The sequence below is a fragment of the Odontesthes bonariensis genome, chromosome 16 (assembly GCF_027942865.1).
Source record: "Odontesthes bonariensis isolate fOdoBon6 chromosome 16, fOdoBon6.hap1, whole genome shotgun sequence".
Lineage (NCBI taxonomy): Eukaryota > Metazoa > Chordata > Actinopteri > Atheriniformes > Atherinopsidae > Odontesthes > Odontesthes bonariensis.
Genome location: NC_134521.1, coordinates 3,427,810 through 3,454,085, shown reverse-complemented (window position 1 = coordinate 3,454,085; position 26,276 = coordinate 3,427,810). Strand labels below are relative to the sequence as shown.

General features: G+C 38.2%; 1 protein-coding gene across 3 annotated transcripts in view; it reads right to left on the bottom strand.

The window, feature by feature from the left end:
• Positions 1-20,923, bottom strand: part of clip2 (CAP-GLY domain containing linker protein 2) — a 73,057-nt gene extending 52,134 nt beyond the window's left edge. For 2 of the 3 annotated variants that reach the window (XM_075487410.1, XM_075487411.1), the window contains exons 1-2: positions 20,423-20,922; positions 16,961-17,189 (exon numbers count right to left, since the gene is read on the bottom strand). In XM_075487410.1, coding sequence (XP_075343525.1) covers positions 16,961-17,075 — 115 coding nt within the window. In that variant the 5' untranslated portion in view covers positions 17,076-17,189; positions 20,423-20,922. Of the gene's footprint in view, positions 1-16,960; positions 17,190-20,422 lie in introns of all 3 variants that reach the window. The other variant, XM_075487409.1, reaches the window with a different exon arrangement.
• Between the last annotated feature and the right edge of the window lie 5,353 nt (positions 20,924-26,276).

The following is a 26,276-nucleotide window of genomic DNA, read 5'->3' as shown; positions in this document are numbered from 1 at the left end:
ATCTTGGAGTGGTGAACGTCAAGCTCACGATAACGTTTGTCATTGAATTTGCAACTAGAGACTTGTCAAGATGCCTGGCTGGTGTTCAGCATACAACTGCTCAAACGAGCGAACCAAGGAAAACAGAAGTCGTGGGAGTACTTTTCACAAGTAAGATTTAACATTACCGTACTATTGAATCTATTTGTTTTCCCAGAGTGTTGTAGTATAAATAGATGCTCCTGAGGCCGTGGCAAGCTAGATTAGCTCACAAGATGAATATGAATGGCTTGATGATATGATAATGAAATGAATGAAAATGAAAACATGACATAGGCCACTTGAACAACAAAGTAATAGCGGAGGGCAACGGCAGAGTAATATTGGCGTATTAACACTATGCGACCACATCGTAAATGAATGACCGATCAGCTAACAGCTGACAGATGACAGTTGAGAGCTGACAGCTCTGCATCAACCATAGCATCCTATTATATAAATGGCTTGAAATTAAGGAAATGAAAACATGACATACTTTAACAACAAAGTTTAAAATAAAGATAAACAATAAAAAACTGTACAGCATTTTATGAACTTCATTTTAGGCGAACGTATGCTAAGGTTACTGAGTCGTATCACTGTTGATATGGGTGGTGGGGTGCGTGCATCACATTTGTGACTTGATTTCACACTTTTTTCCATGGGTTCCGTTGTCTACAAAAATTGCACATCGTTGGTGACGGGCAGAAACCTCGTATCTTTTACATTATCACATTGCATTATACTTGGCAAACACCTTTATCAAAAGTGACCTACAATCAAGGAAAACTATTTCGATTTATATTTAAACGCTTAAAAAAGGAAAAAAAATGGACATACAAGTTTTCAACCTGTCACTAATGACATCACATGGTGCTTTCAAGAGGAGTCTTGTTTTGCTATGATCAGAATAATGAATGTTTTGGTTTTTCCAATTGCAGCTACCTGTCAGTCATGGGGTTTGTTATAAACATTGGCACACTGATGCTGATGATTCCCGAACTGCTCCAGGTTCAGAGAACCAGAAAAAGTAAATGTATTGCCAAAGCATAAAATATAATGAACATGTAATGATTAATTTATACACATTGTTTTTGCTGCAATAAAGTGCAGTGTGTCTGAGGGACTTGTTTTGAGGTGCATCCAAAATTGTAGTGCTCTTTTTTGTATATTAATGGCCAGTGGATATCTTCCCTATATATATATATATCTAATTGTGGGGAAAAAAAGAAGTGTGAAAAAAACCAATATTGTAATGTTGAAGGTCCGTGTATGATTCACTTAAGAACTAAAAATAAAAATAAAATGAAAAAATGACTCGTTATCTCATTGTTTGTTTTTCAAAGGTGAACCATGAACTATTAATGACTCATGTAGGCCTATATTGTGTTACGTTATGCCAAGTATGAACAATAAATCCCGCCAAACCATGTTTTTTTTTTTATCAGTGCTTCACGGATGACATTTAAAACGCATAAACACGAGTGTTATTCAGCGATATATTATTAATTAAATGCGCTGACTGTTCATTGCTCCTATCAACCCGGTTATACTGAATGGAGCGAATCACCACTCCAATATGGCGGCCCTGCGTTACGTTCGGCCCAAGAGCGGTTACGTTCGTTGCTCAGTCTAGTGTTCTATATGATGTCTATGGAAGCGAAAGCACAACAAGAAAGATGGCGACGGCAATGGAACAGCGCTCGTTTGATTCAGCCTTGGCATCAGTTTTGGAAGAGTCCCCTCCCACCAAAGCTTTCTGTCGCGCTTACTACGTCACAGTCAGTTGCGCTGATTGGTCAGAGCGTTGGCCTATAGGCACAGACACGGTTTGAAAGACAACGGGTTGTGCTCATCAACAATGTTCCGTTGTATCCATTGATCGGAGCCAGACTAAATTAGACATCCAATCCATTTAGGCTGGTTTATCAGGCTACAGGGAGGGGCAACTTCCTTGAGAAAGAGGGCCAACATTTTTTCAGCACTATCATTGGAGGGCCAACATGACCACGCACTAATTGGATATGAAAGACGCTACAAATGATTCTCAATAAGAACACATTTTATATGAATTTATATCTGTATGTTTATTGCACCAACACACAACTATTTTCTGCACATAAATGCATTTTAACACGTCCTTAATAAGCAACAAAGACAAAACATTTGCTTAAAAAAAGTGCGAAAAGGAATTTGAACTCCTTCATAACAAAGAACAAAACTGAAGAGGTACTCTTCTTCCCATTTTGGCTGAAAAATGCGATTTTCTCGGTCAAGTTTTCTCTTTTTGGCTCTTGACTTTCCTATTCGCTGTTGCGGAAAGCGGCCCGGGCCCCGCTATTGTTTGCGTATGGCGCGCCCTCTATCGGTCAACAGTATAATTACAAGTTTGTTTTTTTTTTTTTTTTAATTATTAAATTATTATTAATCTATTGATCTATCTATACTGAGTGAGGACGAGCCGCCAGTTGCCCATGACTGATATAGAGGGTGCCAGAGGTGGAGGCAGAACAAGACACACGAGCAGATTCAGCAGAGAAACTCATCTAAACAGTCCTACAATCACTAAAAATGCCAACAAAAACAAAGCCATACACCTCACTCAAAGCCAACTGCACACCAGTCACAGCGGGGTGGGGATGCAAACCCTGGTTGGGGTAGGGGGTAATGAAAATATAGAGGGTGCCAAAGGTGGAGGCAGGACAAGACACACGAGCAGAAAGAATGAAAAGCATGAGATGAAAGAAAAACCTTTACAAAAAGCATTCTGACAACATCCGGCAGAATCACCTTCGCCCTGTTTAACTGGTCGTGCCAGCGGAAAGAAACGCCTCGATTGGCAACATCCAACAAAGTGCAGTTCGTGCACGATTAGGCGAAAGTCTAATTCCTTCTGAAAAGTGGGTCAGAGAGACGATGCGCCTGTGATTAACCCGGCGATGTCGTCTGCTTGACACGTAGACGAGCTGCATCTCAGTTTGTTTTACCACAGCCACACGAAAACTGAACAGGGCACCATTAGCAAAGTGTGTTTATCTGTGTGCAGGAGTGGTCGATGCCAGGGCGGTGTCCCCCCCGACACCCTGAGACACAAAGCACAATTGTTGTGCTTTTTGTAATTTGTGCCCCAATTTGCTTCCATAGGTTGTTATGAGACACTAAACCTAATGGGTGAAACTTCAAAGGCAACTAAAGTCATCAGTCATCTGCCGACACATCTGACAGACTCAGGCCAGAGTCCATCTGCCTCCGAACCCCGCCTGTGAGGCTGGGTCACTTTGAAACAAAAAACACAATTCACTGTCACTTTAAAACGAGGGGGAAAAAAAAAAAAAACACGTCTTAACCTTGTAGCACCCAAGCATATGAATAATCATTGAAAAAAATCATTTTGGCTCTTCTAGCATCTTTTTGGGTGGGAATAAACCAATATTTTTGGAATTTTTTGGGAATTGGGCTATTTTTGATCATTTTAGGCAATGTTGCATATTTGCAACTGTGGGCTTTCCTGATTTAATTTTGTAATAATACAATTTGGAGAGCTGACCTCCCATTAGCGCTGTGAAAGGTGGACTAAGCAGACCAAACCAAACGAGAGCAGAACCAACTACAACAGACCACCGCAAAGCAGAGTGTAATTCACTGAGCCGAGAGAATGATTGCTGTGACAACTGTCGGCACATAAAATGTAATGTGAAAAAATATTACACATGAATGTAAATAATGTATGTCAATTTAAAAAAATCAAATAATGTAATGTAAATAAAAAATATCAATAAAAATATAATGTAAATAAATAATGTTATGTAAATATAAATAAAAATATAATGTAAATAAATAATGTAATATAAATAAAATGAAAATAAAAATATAATGTAAATAAATAATGTAAATAAATAAAATGAAAATAAAAATATAATGTAAATAAATAATGTAAATAAATAAAAAGCTTGTTGCATATCTGAAGGTTAAAACGAGGAAAAAAAAAAAAAACACGTCTTAAACGTGTCTGATCATAAAGTGTTTGTTAGCAGGTTGAAATGTGCGATCCGGGCCAGCAGAGCCGAGCGTCGTGCTTAAAACCTGAGCTAACCCATGATCTGTGTTGCCGAGGCAACAGAGCAGCGAGGGTAAAAGGATCCTCGCACAAGGAAGCCTGGAAACACAGCCCTTACTTTCACTATTGTGCTTGGCCACCTCCCACCGCCATCTGAATCCCACTATTCATCAGCCCAGCACAATGACTCCTCCACAGCTTCCTCCGCCCCCCCCTCCTCCCAATTACACCCAATCTCTCTCTGCTTTGGTCACAAATACACCGCTCTTTCACTGGCTTCTGCGTATTTATGATCATTTTCCACAATAAGTATCACCGTCAGTGTCTCGCTGTTACTTTTGATCAATCTCTTGCCCTCAAATGTTCGAACCCAGCATCATTTTAGACATTAGTGGCTGAGTGAGTCCCGTGGCCTACATCTGAGGTACAAACAGGCGCATTCAAGACTTTTTTTTTCCTGTGAAACACATAATTAGGCTAATTACCACTAACATCTCTCGCAATAAACATGGAGAAGCAGCATTTAGCTGTTATGCTGCAAACAAGTGGAACAAACTGCCAGTGGAGATTAAACTTTCACCAAATGGAGACATTTTTAAATCCAGGTTAAAAACATTTCTGTTCTCATGTGTCTATGCATGAAATATCTTTGAACTTATCTGGACTGTTGCTTGTTTTTAAATTCATTTAAATGATTTTATTTGTTTCTCTTTATATTCTTTTATGTATTTTTAATGCTTCTTCCACTCCCTGCAATGCTTTTATTTTATGTAAAGCACTTTGAATTGTTTGTACATGAAATGTGCTATACAAATAAATTTGATTTGATTTGATTTGAATGTCACATTCGCATTTGTGGTCCCGGTAAATAAATTCCGGGGTGTGAAAAGATGACCGCGGGGGTTAACGATGTGATCATGTTTGCGTTTTTTTTTAGTCGTGTGAAACCTTTACCCTGGCAAATGTCCGTGTTTGGTTTATTTAGCTTCCTGCTGCAGGCATGTTGCATCACATGGACTCACATGGTTTAACAGAATACTTACTGGATGATGTTAAAAATGAGCCTCTTTCCACGATTTGCCGTTACTTATTTGTTTGAAACTGTGAACTCATAAAAGCTTGCTCCTGCACTGGAAAAAATCTAAATCTTACCGAGTATATTTTTCTCATAGAGTATCTCATTACACTTGATATAAGACACAACTGCCTAACTAGTACTATTTCAGCCAGATATAGGGACTTGTTTTAATACAATACATCTGGAATATCTTGTTAAATGAAAACATCTTGTTTTGAGTCATATTTCATATGAAACAAGCTTTTTATTTCATTTGAAAAGGTTTTTAAGCTAATTTCAAGATCACTTTTATCTCAAAAGACCCAAATATCACATTTTATTTAAAAAAATCTTGACAAGCTGATTTTCACTAGTTCCATTGGCAGATTTTTTTGCTTATTTCAAGCACAAATGTCTTGTATTTGTTGTATTTTTTCCAGTGCACACTGGAAAAAATGCCCCTCCAAAAATAAGTAAGAAAAACAACAAATACAAAATGTTTTTGCTTGAAATAAGCAATGAAATCTGCCAATGGAACTAGTGAAAATCGGCTTGTCAAGATTTCTTGAAATAAGATGTGATATTTAGGACTTTTGAGATAAAAGTGATCTTGAAATTAGCTTAAAAACCTCTTCAAATGTCAAAAAAAGCTTGTTTCATATGATATGTGACTCAAAACAATTTGTTTTCAAGACTTTTACATTTAACAAGATATTCCAGATGTATTGTCTTCAAACAAGTCCCTATATCTGGCTGAAATGGTGCTTGTTAGGCAGTTGTGTCTTATATTAAGTGTAATGAGATATTTTGACTAGAAATGAGACAAATATACTTGGTAAGACTTTGATTTTTTCCAGTGTGAGGTATCCTGTGCATCCAGATAAAAAGTCACTAATGAATTTATAGAAAGCGGCATTTCAGTCGTGGTAAATAATATGTCCTATTGGAAATATCTGAGCTTCTGATTGAAGTTTCTGGAAAAAGTTTCAGCCTCCAAGCAGAGTCTCAGCAGACCTCTGCACCACGAGAGGTGGCTTAGCTTCCTTATTTTCGCATCAAAAGCAATTTCGACAAAAGCCTTCTCGATTCACTCCTTGGCCACAGTTTCCACAGCGCAAGCAGACTGAAGCGGCTCTTTAAATTTAGCAAAGTAAACTCTGCCAGCATCCGACACGGCGGCCTCTCTCACAGTCGCCCGAGCTAAAACCAACAAACACGGAGCCAGCTCTGGTGCAGGAAACCCTGTACCAGATCCCTCTGTGTAAAACCCTGCACTGTGTCACCCAGATAAGACAAAACCTGCATCGGATGCTTCGAAACTTCTGCTGGTATGAAGTCCAGATGATGCCATGTGGGAATACAGCAGGTAGTCAGCAGTGTTTATTCATTTTCTATGCCTGCTTTGTCTAATTCAGGGTCATGTGTGGGGCTGGAGCCTATCCCTGCTACAACCGGGGGAGAGGCAGGCGTAAACCCAGGACAGGCCGTTTTAGGGGCCTTACTCCTCCTGCCAATTAAGAATCACCAATTAACCTCATGCGTATGTTTCTGGACTGTGGGATAACGCCAAAGAGAAAGTGGGCATCAGTCTCGCTTCCATTATATTAATACTATATTAAATAAAATATAGTAGAAAAGTCTTGTCAGAAGGTATCAATAGAATAGAATAGAATAGAATAGAATAGAATAGAAAAAAACTTTATTCATACCCCAATGGGGGAAATTCAAATTAGTCAACTAGCTCAACATTTTTCTAAATATTTACAATGATGGTACAGACAACAACAACAAAAAAAATACCAATTCCAGTAAAAAATACTACTACTAACTAATAATAATAATAAATGACTAAATAAACAAATAAATAAAAAAGAGAAGTGGACAGAGATGGAAAGAAAACCTTGAAGAAGAAGACTCAAAAGAAAACCAGCTGCTTTTACCGTACATGTGAAAAAAGGATGGAGAGAATTTTGTTCAGCCGGCGATGCTGTGATTCACTTTGTAAAGCTCTCAAAGTTGTTGTTAAAAGTCGTGTTTTAAGTTCAATGTCCAGTCCAGAGTCCAGACTAAACATGGAGAAGCAGCATTTAGCTGTTATGCTGCAAACAAGTGGAACAAACTGCCAGTGGAGATTAAACTTTCACCAAATGGAGACTTTTTTAAATCCAGGTTAAAAACATTTCTGTTCTCATGTGTCTCTGCATGAAATTATCTGGACTGTTGCTTGTTTTTAAATTCATTTAAATGATTTTATTTGTTTCTCTTAATATTCTTTTATGTATTTTAATGCTTCTTACACTCCCTGCTGCAATGCTTTTATTTTATGTAAAGCACTTTGAATTGTTTGTACATGAAATGTGCTATATAAATAAATTTGATTTGATTTGATTTGTTCACTGTGTCAGAACTCATCACAAATGCTGTTTCAATCCTCCCACGATGCACATCAGCTCTTTTTTTTTTGAAAAGCACAAAACACTCCTCAGGCTAGCATAAAAGCTTTTATGCAGAATTCAGGAAGCTTCGTCATATTTCGCTAATTCTCATCGATCTTTTCTAAATGCGGAACTTCAGAAGGAATGCTGTGCACAAGTCCGGAGCCACCTCTCATTTCTTTATATTTTGCTTCCAAACAGGCAAACTTTCTCTTAAAGGAGAATTCCGGCCATTTTACAAACATATCCCATCTGTTGGAAAAACGCGAGAAATTTTCATGCCCGCTGCGCAAAGTTGTCCAATTGCGCTGATTTCCATGAAAGCGGGCTCTATCGGGCAAGCTTTTAACCTTTCCTGAGGCTCTTAACGTGTATCAAAATACTTTTCACCGAATTGGCCGTGGTGTCAGTAGCAATACAATTCAACCCAGGGGCTAACCATACCATTAGCTAGCACAGACATGATACATTTGGAGATGAATAATGGGCGAAGGTGCGCTCCTTCCAGCAGTCATGTGACACGTCATGACATCACGGCGAAAATGGGTGTTGAAACGAGTCAGCTGTTCGATAGGAAACAATAACAAACATGGCAATGTGTAGTTCGGTTCCCGAGGGTCGTTTTTGGTGGACAAAAAGACAATTTTGGAATACTATATATATATATATATATATACACTATACTATGTATATATATACTATACTATAGTGTATGACTTCAGCTATTGATTAATTTGTGCGCACGCCTGTGGAACACGGAAGCTGAGAAAGGTAAGTGCGCTGTTTTTGAAATCTCCAAATATATCATGTCTGTGCTAGCTAATGGTATGGTTAGCCCCTGGGTTGAATTGTATTGCTACTGACACCACGGCCAATTCGGTAAAAAGTGTTTTGATACATGTTAAGAGCCTCAGGAAAGGTTAAACGCTTGCCCGATAGAGCCCGCTTTCATGGAAATCAGCGCAATCGGACAACTTTGCGCAGCGGGCATGAAAATTTCTCGCGTTTTTCCCTTTGGCAAACTTCCCTGGGTGTCCAACAGATGGGATATGTTTGTAAAATGGCCGGAATTCTCCTTTAAATCTTTTGAAGTGGTCTCGGCCAGTAATTTTCTTTGAACGCTGACATCTTTTTTTTTTTTTTTTTTACTCATTTTCCGTCCAGTATTTAGACCCACCCATTATCAGAGGAATGGGGTTTTTTGTTGTTTTTTTTGTTCGATAAGCCACTCATGAAAAAGGCGCCTAACTCAAGGGATGATGCAGTGTCGTTTCTGCACATAACAGACGACTTAGCAAAGAACCAATTTTTCAAGATGTCTGCAATTACCTCCACACATGAATCGTGGACGTGCGTCATAAAAACTTACATGAACAGTCTAATTCGTTTGAGTCTCAACACATTTTTAAAGGAGACTATCGTTTGAGATGCATCAGATGTCAAACTGATAGTCTGCGTGAACATTTTGACATAAAGTTTATAGGTTATAGAGGACAATAAGATAAAGCAACACCAAATCCATCTTTAGTGCATATTTTCTTTTGGAAGCAAAACATATGGGAGAAAACTCACGAGTTTTGTGTTGTGTGTTGTGTTGCAGACATCAAACCATTTAAAACCAGAGGCTAGGATTTAGATGAGTGCTAGTGCCATGCAAATAGCTACCTTACAGCACCAGCTGACAGCCCCTGGGCAACAGGATTCAGCCCGGCGTGGAGACATTAAGGGATTAGCTTTTTGAGCTCTTAATGGACGCGTTCAGGATGATTTCATACACTTTGAACTCTGGTGCCTTGCACACGGAAAGGAACCAAAATGACCCTGTGGCCAACACAAAAACTTGCACAGACAAACGGAAAATGTGGTTATTTATTCTGTTTCAGAAATGCTTTAAAGTGGCTCTAACAGACCAAGAAAGGAATGTGGTTATCGTGCTCAGACCGCTCACAAACACTGGAAGAAATCTAAATCTTACCAGGTATATTTGTCTCATTGAGTATCTCATTACACTTGGTATAAGACACAACTGCCTAACAAGTGCCATTTCAGCCAGATATAGGGACTTGTTGTATACAATACATCTTCAATATCTTGTTAAGTGAAAAAGTCTTGAAAACAGCTTGTTTTGAGTAAGATTTAATATGAAACAAGCTTTTTTTTTCATTTTAAGAGGTTTTTAAGCTAATTTCAAGATCACTTTTGACTCAAAAGTCCTAAATATCACATCTTATTTCAGGAAATCTTGACAAGCCGATTTTCACTAGTTCCACTGGCAAGCAAAAACGTCTTGTATTTGTTGTTTTTCTTACTTATTTTTGGAGGGGCATTTTTTCCAGTGAATTTACAGGCTGTACAAAATGAAGCGAAACGTGTTCATCTGTTGATAGAGCTCTTAATTTGTCGTTTTTTTAATATTTTGACATCTCTAGAGGGCAGAAGCAGCTGTGACCTGCTTCAACTTTAAACCAATACACACTGCAGCAGGATGGAAGCGATTTTACGAGTCAAACTTGTGAAGCTGCAAGTTCCTTTCCCTGTATAAATTCCACAATCAGCATGAACCCTGACACACTTGTAGCTGGAAAAAAAAAAAAGCCTCCCATACACACTGATGCTCGTGAGAAACATGCGTACTATCAGCCAAAGAAGGCTGGTTATTCTTCTGTTCTGCTCATTTCAGCTGGGGCTGTAATTTAGCACAAACAAAGCTGACGTGTGTGTGTGTGAGTGTGTGTGTGTGTGTGTGTGTGTGTGTGTGTGTGTGTGTGTGTGTGTGTGTAGTGGGTGAGAACGGGGCTGTCGTGGGCCTAAAACTTGAGAGGATAAACAGTGTGGTTGCATTTAAGGTTGAGAACAGCTGTGATTACTTTGCACAGACAGGGGTAGTAATTTTGTGTAAGTCAACAACTTATTCAGTAGCTGCATTTGTCAAATTCGTGGCGAACAAAATCCGCTGTGCACAGAACACAAAATAAAATATATAACGTTAGTCTTGCGCAAGTTCACACTTTACAATAACTCACTTCACAAAGATTAAAATGAAGCAGTTGATGTGTCAGTCTGACCTAGAACAGGACTTTTAAAAAGCACGTAAACATGGTAGTTTGGCTGAAATTGGGCCAAATCGAGCTTCCCAAAACTGGATTAACACACCCAGATATTCAGTTTGGGGAACAAATCAGCCTTCATATATATGCGAACAAACCAGACTTAAAAAATACCTCGGTGCTCTGCATGTGATTGAAGTTCCATCATTTTAATGAGTCAAAACAGCAGAAATGGAAAAACAGCAAGTTTATATATCATTCCAGAAAAATTCCCATTTGAAAAATGCTCTCATTCACACACTACATGCTAACTCGTGGTCACATAAAGCATCTCCCGACTGTCACTCTGTCCCCAAAAAAAAATGTTATAACCACAGCCTCATCTGATAAAATCACCATTCGTGTGACCTAAAGTGCAAGCTGAGATGAGCCACCACAGAGGAAGTTTAAAACAAGTTCAACATTTACCCACGCAGTCCACATTTTTAGATTTTCACATTCACATTTTGGATTATTTTATAAATAATTATGATTACAATTAATTGAATTCCAAGTGGCTTGAATTGGACTTTATTATCTAAGTGCCTTGAGATGACATTTGTTGTATTTGGCGCAATATAAATAAAAATTAATTGAATTGAATTGAATTTTCATGGCGTCGTACATACTCACAATCTCTTGGCCCTATTTTCTCTCCCTTCGTATCACTGCCTGCTGCCGCCTGCCGACAGCCGCGCCTGTTACGGTGTTTGCTGCTCGGTCTGCACAGCAGGCAGTGATACGAAGGGAGAGAAAATAGGGCCAAGAGATTGTGAGGTCTGACTTTTTCCTGGAGAACGATTTTGTGATGCAAATGTATTACTCTGTTGAACGCATATTGTTTTGAGAAGCAAGACGCTTTATTTTTTAAACCCCAGCCAACTAGCCGGACTACCTTCATCAAACACCAAAACGAGGCTGGAACTCTGCTCACAGGACGCAGCAGGGGGTAAGAAGATGTTCAGAAATGATGTTGCTGATATGGGATGTCATACAGCTTCATGTCAAAAGAGGCGAACTATCCCTTTAAGTCAATAGTTTAATTCCATTGCCATTGGACGATGGTCCAACCAATTTGTTCCTCCGAGCCCAAAACACATGGCAGTCTCAAATAAGACACCTCCTCTCCCAAAACCTGAAAAAAAAATGGCACGTCTAACAGCATTTGGAGACGTAGCTGCTGGAAACACAACACCGATTTGCAATAATCTTCGCTGACTGGCCAAAAATGTTAGCCGTATGTGTACACACAACCGAAAGTAATGTGATCTTTATTTGGGATCTTGTACTTTGCCTTTTAGACATCCTTCGTCTGTTTTGGGGCCAAATATCCAATTATGCAGAAGCTAACGATGATCTCCTGCAGCCCCTGAACTGGAAGGACCAGGCATGAAAAATGAATGAATAAACAAATTAATGATGATCTATAGGGATGGGAATCGAAAACCGGTTGTTGTTGAGAACCGGTTCCCAGTGTTTCAATTCCTTGGAATCGTTTGGCGATTTTGCAAATGATTCCCTTATCGATTCCAGTGGGCGCGAATGACGTCACCACGCAACGTTGCGTGGCGAGTCCAGTGCAGCCAGCAGCCAGCAGTAAACATGGCGCCCAAGCGGTACAAACGCTCGAAAGTTTGGTTACACATCCCTAAAAAAGACGACAACAGGGCAACTTTCAAAGTGAATATTTCACCAAAGGGAGGAAATACTACCAACATGCAATAACTATGAATGAATGTCGCGTTTTCGATCTGCTCCGGACTAACGTTGGTGAATCTGAACCCAGCAACGTTAGCAACGTTAGCATGTCCTCGGCTAACACTGCAGGTAACTAACTAACTAACAAACACTGCCTATCATGTTAGCACCATTTGCCTCATTGTAAAAGCTGCTGTTAGTAACGGTTAAGGTTAAATGAAAGCCTTCTCAGGCATTACATTTAGATGAAATCATGAGAGACAGAGCCTGACTGGCTCAGAGCCAGAGGCTGGTGGTACTACCCCCAGTTCACCTCTACCTCCAGCTTCTCCTTTCACCAGAGCAGGAAGAGTTAAATTACCCAGGCCAGGATAGACCAATGTGGACCTCACCGTTGTTGGGTTTGTAAGGTCATGATTCGTGTTACTTCTAAACTAAACAAAGTTGATGCTAATCGACCGGTTTGTTGTCCTTTTTCTCCAAATGAGAATCGATAAGGGAACCGATAAAGAACCGAATCGTTAAGCAGAATCGAAAATGGAATTGGAATCGTAAAAATCTTATCAATTCCCATCCCTAACCACGCTACGAGAAAAATCTCATCGCCTTGGGTTTGGAATCTTGTTCTTTCGTTCAATTCTCATGGCAGATCAGAAGAGCAGAGGACGAAAAAACCACATTTTCTATATGAATGCATAGCTACATAGTGTAAAACCAACAACCACCCAACGCTATGCAGCACATGGCACTACATTCACAACTGCTGTTTAAAACAATGTTGATAAATGCCTTTAATAAAAACCAATGCGAATAGCACTTGCAAATGTTGCTCTACGTTATTTGGATGCATGAACCAATGCTGATTGCTGCTTGAAATTATATCAAGGGGCGGTCTGTGGCGTAGTGGGTACAGCAGGCGCCCCATGTACAAGAGGCTACAGTCAGCCAAAATATGTTTACTGGGAATATACTCAGAGAACTTTGTGGTGTCTCAGCAGCAGTCACTGCTCATTGACTTTGGACTCTTACAAGCCAGGAGGAAAATTGCATTATTGTGGAAAAGTATTGACACACCTTCTATTGGAATGTGGACAGTCTTACCAAAGACATTTGTCTCATTTCTAGTCCAAATATCTCATTACACTTAATATAAGACACAACTGCCTAACAAGTACCATTTCAGCCAGATATAGGGACTTGTTTTAATACAATACATCTTGAATATCTTGTTAAGTGAAAAAGTCTTGAAAACAAATTGTTTTGAGTCATATTTCACATGAAACAAGCTTTTTTTGACATTTGAAGAGGTTTTTAAGTTAATTTCAAGATCACTTTTATCTCAAAAGTCCTAAATATCACATCTTAATTCAAGAAATCTTGACAAGCCGATTTTCACTAGTTCCATTGGCAGATTTTTTTGCTTGTTTCAAGCAAAAACGTCTCGTATTTGTTGTTTTTCTTACTTATTTTTGGAGGGGCATTTTTTCCAGTGTGGACTTTCTGGAAACTCACAACCTTGAATTGTGATTAACTGTACAAGTTCTGCAATTTGTGCACTGCTGTGACCCTATTGGAATGTAATTTTGTTTTATTAATTATTATTTATCTACATTAGTATCATTTTGTTGGTTTTATTCTATATTTATCTGTTTATTTTTTTTTATTCTATTTTATTTATTTACTTTATTATTATTATTATTATTGCCAGATGGGGATATAATGTTCATGTTTAAATGTCAATGTTTAAATCAATGAAAAATCATAATAAAAATATGTTTAAATATATGTTTCCCTCTTCAAACTATTATTATTATTATTTACTTTACTTTATTTTATTTATTTACTTATTCATTTATTTATTTTATTTTATCTTTTAATTAATCTTACTTTATTGTATTTTACCCTTATTATCATTATTATTACTACTATTGTTATTATTGTTATTACACATTTATTTATTTTATTTACCTTTTTAAATATATACTGTATATGTATATTTCTTAAGATATCTGAATGTACTTATCTATTACTTATTTTATTTCATTATTGTTATTGCTGTCTGTGTGTCTGTTCGATAATTCATTGTGGAAAATCAATAAAAATAGTTTAAACTAAAAAAAAAAAACAAGAGGCTATAGTCCGAGTTCGAGTCCTGCATGGGACGGCCCTTTGCTGCGTGTTGTTCCCCCTCTCTCTGCCCCTTGCTTCCTGTCTCTCTACACTGTCCTATCTAATAAAGGCATAAAAAGCCCCCCCCCCCCCCCCCCCAAAAAAAAACCAAAAAGAAATTATATCAAAACAGTAGGGGAAGTTAGATCGATAAATAATGTGTCCATAAAGAAGACAAAAAGTCCTGTTTGCGAGTCACAGGGAGCTTCAAAAACCAAACAGGGGTTAGACATGACACTCTGACACACGTCTGTGATGGCTCTAATGCTTTTAGTCAGAGCCGGCCCAAGGCATATGCCAACTACGCGGTCGCTTAGGGCCCCCACGCCACCAGGGGGCCCCAGAGAGCACCGAGACATTGTGATAAAAAAGTAAATATATACATGAAATTAAAATAACATTGAATAATTTAAACAAAATTGTATTACACCAGAAAAAAAATAATAATAATTTTGACAAAATACTAATACTAGGTTAATTTATGCCTCCTGTTGGCTGCTGCCACTGTTGGGCAAAATTATTTAAGTATTGTATTTATTATTTAAGTATTTAATTTTGATTACAACTTTATTTTTCTGTAAGATAATGTGAATGTCATTTGATTCTATTTTGTATTTTGAACATTTTGCACACCATTGCACATCTGAAAGAAATTAAACTATTTAACGTGTTTACTATAAATGCAGTCTCCAGCCTGCTGATGCTACTTTCAAATAGTTAAATTAATGAGCCATACTTATACATCACTCTTTATGTAGAAGTTAATTAAACCGTATTTATGAGTTTGCTGTCCCTTTAAGGTTAAAAACAAGAATGACACCTGTATAATGTAAGATGATTACAAATAATGCTAATGATTGTGGGTCCGTTACACATATAACAGTGTAGCCTGTGGAATAATGAGGCATCTGGAGCTGAGGTGATGGTAGGGGGGCCCCAAATGAAATTCTGCTTAAGGCCCTATAAAGGCTTGGGCCGGCCCTGCTTTTAGTAAAGTATTCTCTACAAACAGCTGTTGCAGATGCAGAAGAGAGTCAAGGAAACTGCTGAGAATGAAAACAAAAGGTACAGCTGTGATCATAAAACAAACAGCTATACTGAAGCAAAAGACGCCAGAACGCCAAGACTGGCCGAGGGAACAGCAGAATCGGGTTCAAATTCTCACATTTCACTGAGTTATTTCGTGACTCGTTCATACAAAATAGTAGTGCAGTGTTTCTAAAACAATCACAACACAAGAGATGAAGAACGTAAAAAGTATTCCAGTATTCATTATGATCTATATGCATAAAGATGACCACAAGAAGGGAGTTGCTTTGGAAAACTTAGGTACACTGGAAGACAGCCGCGGCTATTCAGAGACAACACGGGAAGCCGGGCAGCCTCTCCCATTCTCTGGCGAAATTGCTACATCTTCAATGTTAAATTGACGATAAAACAGTTATTCACAAAACACAAGATATGCCCAATACTGCATTTACTTTCATAACTACAACATGTTGTCCTGTAGCTTAATGAAGTGATTTGTTCTGAAATCGCCACCGTTCACTGAGGAAATCATGTTATGAAGCCGCCACTAACAGCCGGGCTTCCGAGCCGAGGGCTGCCCGGCTTCAGGAGAGTCAAGTTTCTTTCTACAATTCTAGGTCATCATTGGCTAAATCGACAAAAACTCATCACTTCTAAGGCTGCTCGGCGTCTCTGGGGGTAGATTAGACGTGGGCGTGTCAATATGAGGGGCTGTGTCGTGATTATGGGAGTTAGTGTTTGTCCATCATGAGAGATGTTGTGGCAGCCGAATTTTGAAGCGGGAGAAGCACGCTGGAACTTCAGTCCCAAAGCGGATACGAAAGAGACTGGTTGTCTGTGAAAGTGCTGTAATACTTTTAGTTGTTTCTTTCCAGAATTCATGCTGCCCATTCACAAATGTTACCTTTTTTAAGAATACTTACCACCACCATCAAACTCTAAGTATTCATTATGACGGGGAAAAATGCTCCACAGATTCAGATCCAGCCATTTACAGGCCTTAGATTCCATCACACTTGATTTTGGCCTTGCTGTGTGAATCTTCAAAGTCTATACCTTCTTTCTGTGTATTTGCTGGGCATACTTGTCATACTAGACACAGCTATGTTATAACTAATTCTTTTTAACTTTGCTATCTTCTGCTTTGGGATGGCACGAGCCACTACAAACCTGAATATGGGCTTCCCCTGTTTTAAAAGTCAGCAGCCAGCACTGCTGGAAGATGAGGTTTAGGACAAGGCAAACGTGTTTCCTTCCATGCTTTTTGGAACCAGAGAGCCCTCTTTCAAAACCATGAGCATTTAATGTAATACAGCTGTGCTCCACTGAGTCCTGAAGACAAATAAACCGTCTCAGCCACTTCCGCTGATGAGAACAAACAACCACGGGTCAGAAGAAGGAAGTGACTTACAGTCTTTAGGGGCAACGGGGCTGGACGTTCCACCCGCTGAGATCCTTCCCACTGGGCTGGAATGCTTGGGCCCACGGCCAGGGATTTTCAGTCCACTGGACTTGAGCATATTCATCCTACAGTAGCAGGGAGACAGCCGGGGAACCTGAGAGCTCCTCCCTGGGTGACGAAGGCTTGTGGATCGGGAACTAGATGAGGGAACGCAGGCTGTTGGTCTCCATGTTTAGCTCTGGGAATGGGAAAAGAAGGCATAAGGGTAGCTGTAAACACAGCGACGATTAACAGCAGGAGGAGGCAAACGAACAGACCGAGGCATCCACCTCCTGCGTGTCATCGTTCCTCCGAGTCTGTCGAGCAAATGAGACATTAGCACTTCATCGACGACACCTGTGCGGTCTCATTCAAATCCAAGACCCAAGAGTTTAACATTTTTTGACAACTTTCACTTTTACTTCACTATATTTCCGAACTTAATTGCATACTTTTACTCCGATACATTTTCATTGTTCGGTTTAGTTACTCGTTACAAAAAAAAGAGAGAGAGAGAGAGAGAGAAAAGGCAACAGTGTTTTGACCCCATGCATGTTCTGCCTGCCCAAAGACGTGGAAATTCTATCTTACAGAAACTCCCATTTTTAGGTTTTAAGGTAGTTTTACAAAAAAGCTCTTCCTCTTCAGATGCCAGATAAGCTTCAGTTCCCTCCCAATTCTGTTTTTCTTTTGTATAATGAGCGGTTGTGTGTGCACCTCCTATAGCTTGTGAAGTACAGTAATCATAACAGCTTTTTTTCTTGGTGATGTTGGCCGCATTTTCTGTACTGAGTTATTTTATTTATTTTTTAGAAAGGTTTACAAAAGGGGTTTCAAACTGGACTCCCTCTTCAGATGCCAGATAAGCTGCAGTTTTCTTTAAATTTTGTTTATAATGATGGCAATAACAGTAGCAGCCTCTTTTGTTTCATTTTTTTCTTAATGGTGTGATGTACGCCTCATTTTCAGCACTGACCTTACATGAAGAAGAAAAACTTAAAGGTTCACAAAGTTTGTATTTTCTGTCTAAATGTTGCCTGCACTTGGTTGTGTGTAGATTTTAAGTGTATTTGACCTTCAAAGTTTACCAAAATATAAAAAATATCATTCAAACTGCATTTGCCTGGTTTACTTTTTACTTATACTTTTCATTACATTACTTAAGTACATCTATTTTTACAGTAATTCTCATACTTAAGTACAAGACGTTTCGGAAACTTTAAGACTTTAACTCAAGTAACATTTCAGTCAGTGACTTGGACTTTTACCAAAGTCATATTTTGGAGGGGTACCTATATTTTACTTGAGTGTGAGATTTCAGTACTTTATACAACACTGAATTTCAGAAAGGTGTCGTCTCCACCGAATGAATATAACTGAGGTCATAGTGAATGGTGTCCTTTGTGCCAGTTCACGTCGTATTAAAAATGTTCTCCTAGAATTTAAATGGGAATTAAAAAAAACAATCAGGAATGATGACCTGATGCTTGTTAGGACAGAGTTCAGCATTTTCTAAAAGAGTTTCAAACAACTGTGATCGTCCAGGCCCGATATTTATTTTCCTTAATTGAGAGATAATTAGTAAGAGAGAAACAGCATTCCCATTCTCCCGCATGTCCCGTACTTATAGTGAATTGACAAATAAAATAATCTCAGGGCATGGGCGTCGCACCCGTGGGGGATGGGGGTGTTTCGACACCCCCACTTTTACAGTAGGATGATTTCACCTTTTTGAATTTTCAATGACCAACAAATCATAAGATGTGTTTTAAAGACCCTGTACCATCTTTAGAATACTTCTATCCAGATTTTAGCAGTGCAACTATTGTAGTTTCCATACAGGATCTAGTTTAGGGCGATCAAAATGCAAAAAAATTGCATTGAAATGGCCCTGTTCTGCATTTTCACAAATCAGAAAAAGGTTTCACAAATCCCAAACAAGGTTTTAATGAATCTATAGCCTCTTTAGAATAATTCCATCCAGATTTGAGCAGTCTAACTATTGTAGTTTCCATACAGGACCTAGTTTAGGGCGATCAAAATGCAAAAAAAAAAGCAGTAAAATGGCCCTGTTCTGCATTTTTACAAATCAGAAAAAGATTTCACAAATCCCAAACAAGGTTTTAAGGAATCTATAGCCTCTTTAGAATAATTCCATCCAGATTTGAGCAGTGTAACAGTTGTAGTTTCCATACAGGACCTAGTTTAGGGTGATCAAAATGCAGTGAAATGGCCCTTTATGCCCATCCATTTAATTCGAGAATTGGATGCCAACTTCAGCGTCGTGTCTCTGGGCTTCATGTGGCGCTCATGTGCCCCCCCCTGGAACACACCCCCACATTTAAAATCACTGCTCCACCGCTGTCTCAGGGTGACATCATGGGATGGGGGCGCCAGATGTAGATACATTTGAGGGTTTTGACTATTATTTTTAAAGCTTCTTTGACTTTTTGTGAAAGTCCAGCGATCTAGATTGGAAGCTCAGTCTTTGATAGAAAAACTCAAAGAACTCGTGGCCATATTGGCCCATAAGTAAAATGAAATGTCTGGTGTCCTGACGTCCCTTCACATGTCTGCTTCTCCCACAGGGCTTAGCTGACATTTAACCACAGGAAGTTTGTAGGAGTGATGGAGGCACCCAAAAAACAGTCAATCGTGCAATCATTTCTGGTTAGGAATACGCTCACAAGTAGCAACAACCATTCTATAGCTAAAGTAATGTTTTAGGTTAGTCATTACCACTGCTGAGCCAATCTGCACAACACAAAGTATGGTTACTTTAAGGCTACCATTATTTCTATCATTACATGTGTCAATCAATAACATACGACTGGTTCAAATATTCTTTCATTGTCAACTTATCAATCTTAGCAACGTCATAAGTATGACTGAGAGCCAAATGTAGGCCACTGCCCAAGTGGAGCATGGCCTACAAATCAGTGCTTATCAAGAAGATATAATGCTGTTACAGCTAGCAACACACATCTGGCTTTTAAAGAAAACAATTTGGCATTGAGAATGAAAATAATTAGATATTGGGCATCAAGAATCAATTTTCCTTTTTATGTAAACCCATGTAGAAAAAAAAAGTCATCTTCAGAGCAATCAATAAAACTCAAACCTGTCTAAACTGATGAGTCTTAGACAAGTGGGGAAAAAAAACAGGGCCCTGTGTGTCGACAGCTATGGTTTTTCTCTGCATAAAGGCCTGCATTTATGTTGCGACCGACACCCGATTTCAATGAGAACAGGGATGGATGCGTTGGGATGATTATGCGCACCTCAACAGAAATGTAACCCAACGCCGGTTTGATCTATTGTTGTAGCTACTGCGGCAACGTGGTCCAGACTGCCCTTCACTTCCATCCTAAAGACGTCCAACAACAACAAAAAAGCCACAAAAGCAAACATACATGCGGGGAAAACACTCACCTTCCTGTGTGGGAAAAAAAAGCGGCCAACTTCCAGGGTCCTTGCCAGGGAAAAGGGGGATTAGTGGATGCCACTCCCTGGGATGCAAATATGGATGCTGAGCGGAAAACTGAAAGGGAGAGTCAGCGTGGATCACCGGATGATGACAACAAACAGCACACAGAGTCAGCAGAGGACCGGTGTCGGCTTAGCACTTAGCCTGCCCGGCTCATTTCTCAGGATGTTAGCGGAAGCGGCTACCAGAGAAGAGAGAAGATCACTGGTGGCGCACGGTTTGCCCCAAAAATGCCGAACCACTGGCGCACAAGCCCGAACGGTACGGTGTCCGGAACGGCGCGCAGCATCAGCAACACCGGGTCACAGTTTACAAGTGAAACGAGTCTCAGTCCAAACTCCTTTTTTTTTTGTTTGCTTGTTTCTTCCAGCCTTTTCTTGCTGTGCTCTGTTTCCACACAGTGTTCGGCTAGCTCAGCCCACCGGCTAGACTGAACAAAGGAGGCTGGGAAGCAGAGCCTCCTGGGGGGAAGATGAGGGGCAGACTACTGTCTGGCTCATCTCTCCCTCGCGTTGGGTATGGGTGCTACCTTTTTGTTTAAATAATATTTTTTTAAAAATGACATTAACACACTAATATATCACATTTGTGAAGCTAATCCATGTGTTGTTGGGTTTTTTTTCTCATGCTTAAAAGTAGTTTTTTTTAAAGTTTTTTTTAAATACAACTTTATTTTGCTTTACAAGATACAGAAACAGTGCAAAAACATGACAAGTATCATTAATAATAATGAGGAACAAATAAGCATATCACAATAAATACATACATAAGTAGTTTAAATAATAAATGAAGAGAGAGAGAGAGAGAAAGATAGAGTGCTTAAAAGTAGTACTAATTTTTTTACTAACATTTTTAAAGATTTGTATATTTGAAACCTATAACACCGGTCACTGTTCAATGGTCATGTTGTCTATAAGAATAACAGAACAAATCTAACATTTTGGTAATAATTAACTCTCATGATTTCACATTTCTTGGGGGCGGAGCCAAAGTCGTTTTAGTTTCCGGTTGGATTAAACGCGCCCTGATTGGTTGGTGGACACAGAATGAGACTTTTAAAACGCAGTGATTGGTCAGTTTTGCCACGCATGGACGTGCCCGGTTTGACAGCTCGACCGCGAAACTGAGACCTCTGTTGCCGGATTTAATTCCCAAACTGGGTCAGAGAAGTTTCATTTATTTAATTCATAGATTTTATCCATCCAATGATCATATTGTTAACCTTGTAGCACCCACAGTTGCACATATGCAACAAGCTTTTTATTTATTTACATTATTTATTTACATTATATTTTTATTTACATTACATTATTTGATTTTTTAAATTTACATACATTATTTACATTTAAGTGTAATTTTTTTTTATATGTGCTTCACTTTTTCACAGCAAAGATCTGTGAAATCCGTTTGATTTGTTGTTGAATGGAAAGTTTATGATGGTTGCGTTCCGCACTTTGTATTAAGAATATTCAATAAAGGTCTGTTATATACATTTTATTGTGGTAGCAGCAGTTACTGGTGAACTTTGACTTGGTTTTGTGAACAAAATTAATCAGGAAAGCCCACAGTTGCAAATATGCAACATTGCCTAAAATGATCAAAAATAGCCCAATTCCAAAAATTAAAAAAATATTGGTTTATTCCCACCCAAAAAGATGCAAGAAGAGCCAAAAGGATTTTTTTTCAATGATTATTCATATGCTTGGGTGCTACAAGGTTAAAAGATTCAAAAATTCAAAAAAGACATTGATGTGAAATGTACTTTCTGTTCTATACAGACTGAAACTGTTTCCCATTTATTTTGGCACTTTATTATTTATTATTGTCTAAAGACTGTGGAGTGATATCTGTAACTTCATCGCTAACAACATTGATAATGAGTTTAATTTATCTTGGAGGAGTGTATTGTCTGGGCTCCCTGACATAAAAAAAAACAAAGAAAAAGCCAACATATAACTTTTATTATCAACCTCATCATTTTAATGACAAAATTTCATATCCATAAATGTAAAATCATGAAAAAAAAACATATTTTCTTGCCTTTCTCGGTGAGCTCAGGCAGTACATGACCTCCATTAAATACTCAAACAACCAGAAAGCGATTAAGACTGTTGATATCTGTGAACACTTGAATATTTTATTGTGACCTCTTTTATCCCCTGGCGTATAATATTGAAATGTTTCATGTGTAATGTAAAAAAAAAAGGAAGGAAGTTAAAAAAAATCAAATAAATAAATAAATAACAATTCCCAAACTGGTCCTGTCCAGCCTCGTCACAGAAGTATAACGGCCTTCTCCGTGACTACGCGTAATATTTATATGATGTATATAATAACATATTTTTCATTGGCTTTCATGTCGTGGTTGATTAAGCAGATGTTTCAACTACTGTTGCTAATTCCTTTTAAATAAATATTCCTCTCAGAATTGTGAAGAAAAAGTCACCCACATTTGATTGAATGTTAATTATCATTATCAAATCAATGGAACTAATCGATGTTAGAATGTAAAAATGTTAACAAAAAACAAACAAAACAATAATCTTTAAGAAGGGAATTTGTGCAATCTAATGCAACATTATCATCTTCAATGACATGTTGGACCATTGTATTACACCCACTAAGTTGTAATTCAATTCAATTCCATTCAGTTTTATTTATATTGCGCTAAATTACAACAAATGTCAACTCAAGGCACTTAAATAATATAATCCAATTCAAGCCAATTGGAGTTCAATTCATTGTAATCATAATTAATTGCAAAATAATCAAATTCATTCATACAGAGCCAATTCAAAAAAATATTTCCTAGCTTAGGAAACCAACAGATTGCATCTTGAGCACGCCTGAGGCGTGGAAATTTATGCCATGCTGTCTAATAATGTTACCTAATGGAACCATGTATAAAGTGAAAAGAATCGGTCTAAGCACAGAACCCTGAGGAACTCCATGACTTACTCTGGTGTGTGAGGAATATTCTTCATTTACAAGAACAAACCGGAATCTATCGGATAAATATGACTTAAACCAGCCTAATGCAGTTCCTTTAATCCCAATAACATGTTCAAGTCTCTTTAATAAAATACTGTGATCGACCGTATCAAATGCAGCACTGAGATCCAACAGGACGAGCACAGACACAAGTCCGCTATCAGAGGCTAAGAGGAGATCATTGGTAACTTTCAGCAGTGCAGTTTCTGTGCTATGATGCACTCTGAATCCTGACTGAAACTCTTCAAACAGATTATTTCTGTTTAATGATCACAAAGCTGAGCTGCAACTATTTTTTCAAGAACTTTAGACATAAAAGAGAGATTGGATATAGGTCTATAATTAGCTAACACTTCTGAATCAAGAGTAGGTTTTTTAAGTAAAGGTTTAATTACAGCAACCTTAAAATGCTGAGGTACATATCCTGTCAACAAAGACAGATTGATCAAATCCAAAATGGAAGTGTCAATTAATGGAAAAACCTCCTTAAACAGTCTGGTTGGGATTGGGTCTAAAACACAAGTTGATGGTTTAGAAGAGACTATTGCTGTCGTTAGCTCAGAGAGATCAACTGGGCAGAAGCCGTCTAAATACAAATCAGGTTCTAAAGATACTTCTAAAGCTGCTGTACTTGATGATACATCACTGATGATAGTGGGAAGGACTCCATCAATCTTCTCTCTGATAGAAACAGTTTTATTGATAAAGAAGCTCATGAAATCATCACTGCTGAGAGTTAAAGGAATACCTGGCTCAGCAGAGCTCGGACTCTTTGTCAGACTGGCTACAGCGCTGAAGAGAAACCTGGGATTGTTCTTATTCTCTTCTATCAATGATGAATAATAAGCAGTTCTAGCTTTATGAAGGGCTTTCTTATACGTTATTAAACTATCTTTCCAGACTAAATTCCATTTTATAAATAAATAAACAGACAGACAGACACAACAAAATATTACTGGTTATACAGGCAAGCACATGTGTAAATGGTGAGGTATTCTACACCTGATAGTAACTTGTGCAATTAGCTTTGAATTGGTCTCCAAAGTTGTTCTCCACCGTCCCATTGAGATCTCAAATAAGGCTCTTTTATTTTATACAGCTTCTTTACCGCTTGTTTTTGTTTGTTTTGTCTCACAAAACATACAATTGTACTGGGTAATTGCAGACTGGTCATGCCCATATACAGTACTTGATACTCCCTGCTTGACTACAGCTTTGTTGATAATAGTTTTAGTGTTGTTATAAAGACAAAAAACTCTTTGCTTTAGCAGTTTACAACAGCGGTGATGAAAGGAGGCTGAAACAAGATGTAAATAATTACAGAATAAGCAGTGACTCTGCAACCACACGGAAAATCATCAAAAAGACAAATGATTTAAGAATGCTTTGCAAAAATGAGCAAAGTCGGTCAGTGTTATGCAGCGCAGTTCTTCCAAATGAACACTAGAGTTCACTACAGGTCTGAGAAAATGAAACAAATTCAAACATTTTGCATCACAGATGATCGCATTACAGACTATTATCCCCTTTATGCCTCCAGAAAGCATTGGTTTTCTATTCCACAACCATCAAAGACCACAGCAGGACTCAGTGCTGTAATGCTACTTTAATAATTCAATGATTCTGTTACGAATAAAATATCGGTTTATGAGAAACACCATCAGACAACAAGTGACCTTTGACTCAACACACAAACTGTGATCAGCTGAGTTTTGCAGTCGGGTTGCATCATTAAAAAGGTAAATTCATGAATGTAAAAACTATTTTTGAGTGGGCAGATATGGAGAGAAGCAGTTTTTAGTCAGATGTCAAAGACACTACTGATTTCCATGGTCATTTGGTAAATAATTAAACAGTATAACATGAAAAAAAATATATATATTTTAGTGTACGACCGGTCAAACATCTCGAATAAGAGCCTCAACAAGACGATTTATCTCTTAATCTCTATTAATCTGGGTCACAAAACTTCCTCCCCTAACATCTTCCTTATATTTTCAGTCCACAAATTACCTACACATCCATTTTCCCAACTCTGGGTTGAAGGAGGTGAGAGCCTATCCCATCCCAGGGTACAAAAAACAAACCAGCAGCCAGTTCAGAATCACCAACTGACCAAACAAAACAGAGGACCACATGCTTTTCTATGGGAAGAGGCATTTTTCTACATTCTTTACATTAAAGACAGAGAACTGAATCTAAAATCAATGTGCATCATTTATTAAGTTGGGAGCCATCCTTTAGCCTAACAATATGACCAAAAGTTTGTGGAAGCTCCTGCAAAAGTAGGATTTTATTTTCGATGATTTAGATTGGTCTCTGAGAGGGAAACCTTAAGGCGAGACTACAGGTGAATAGGGTAATATTTTAAAATAATAGATATCACCACGAAACTTCCTCAGTTGATTACTTATACAAGTATGAAAAAAAATGTATTACAAGTTTTAGAAATGTGTATGTTTAAGTATGCAAATTAGGCATTATCTCATTAAATATGCGCACATTTGCATATATTTCCGGAAGATAGATCTGAACATATGATAAAGCCAGGTGCAAAATTCTTTTTTCATTTTGTTTACACACAAAATGAAAAGAAAATTACAGAGGGATTTCAGGATATCTGCTTTCATTTCCTAGGAAATCAAAATATACTGCCCATAGCCTAAAAAACATAAATTTTCGTCATATTTTTTTATTATGTCACATAAATCAGGCCAGGAATGATTTATCAACAAATCCTTCTGTAAATATATTCAGAATACTGCTAAGTGTATAACTGGAAAGTTTGGTGTTAGTAGGTGCTCCATA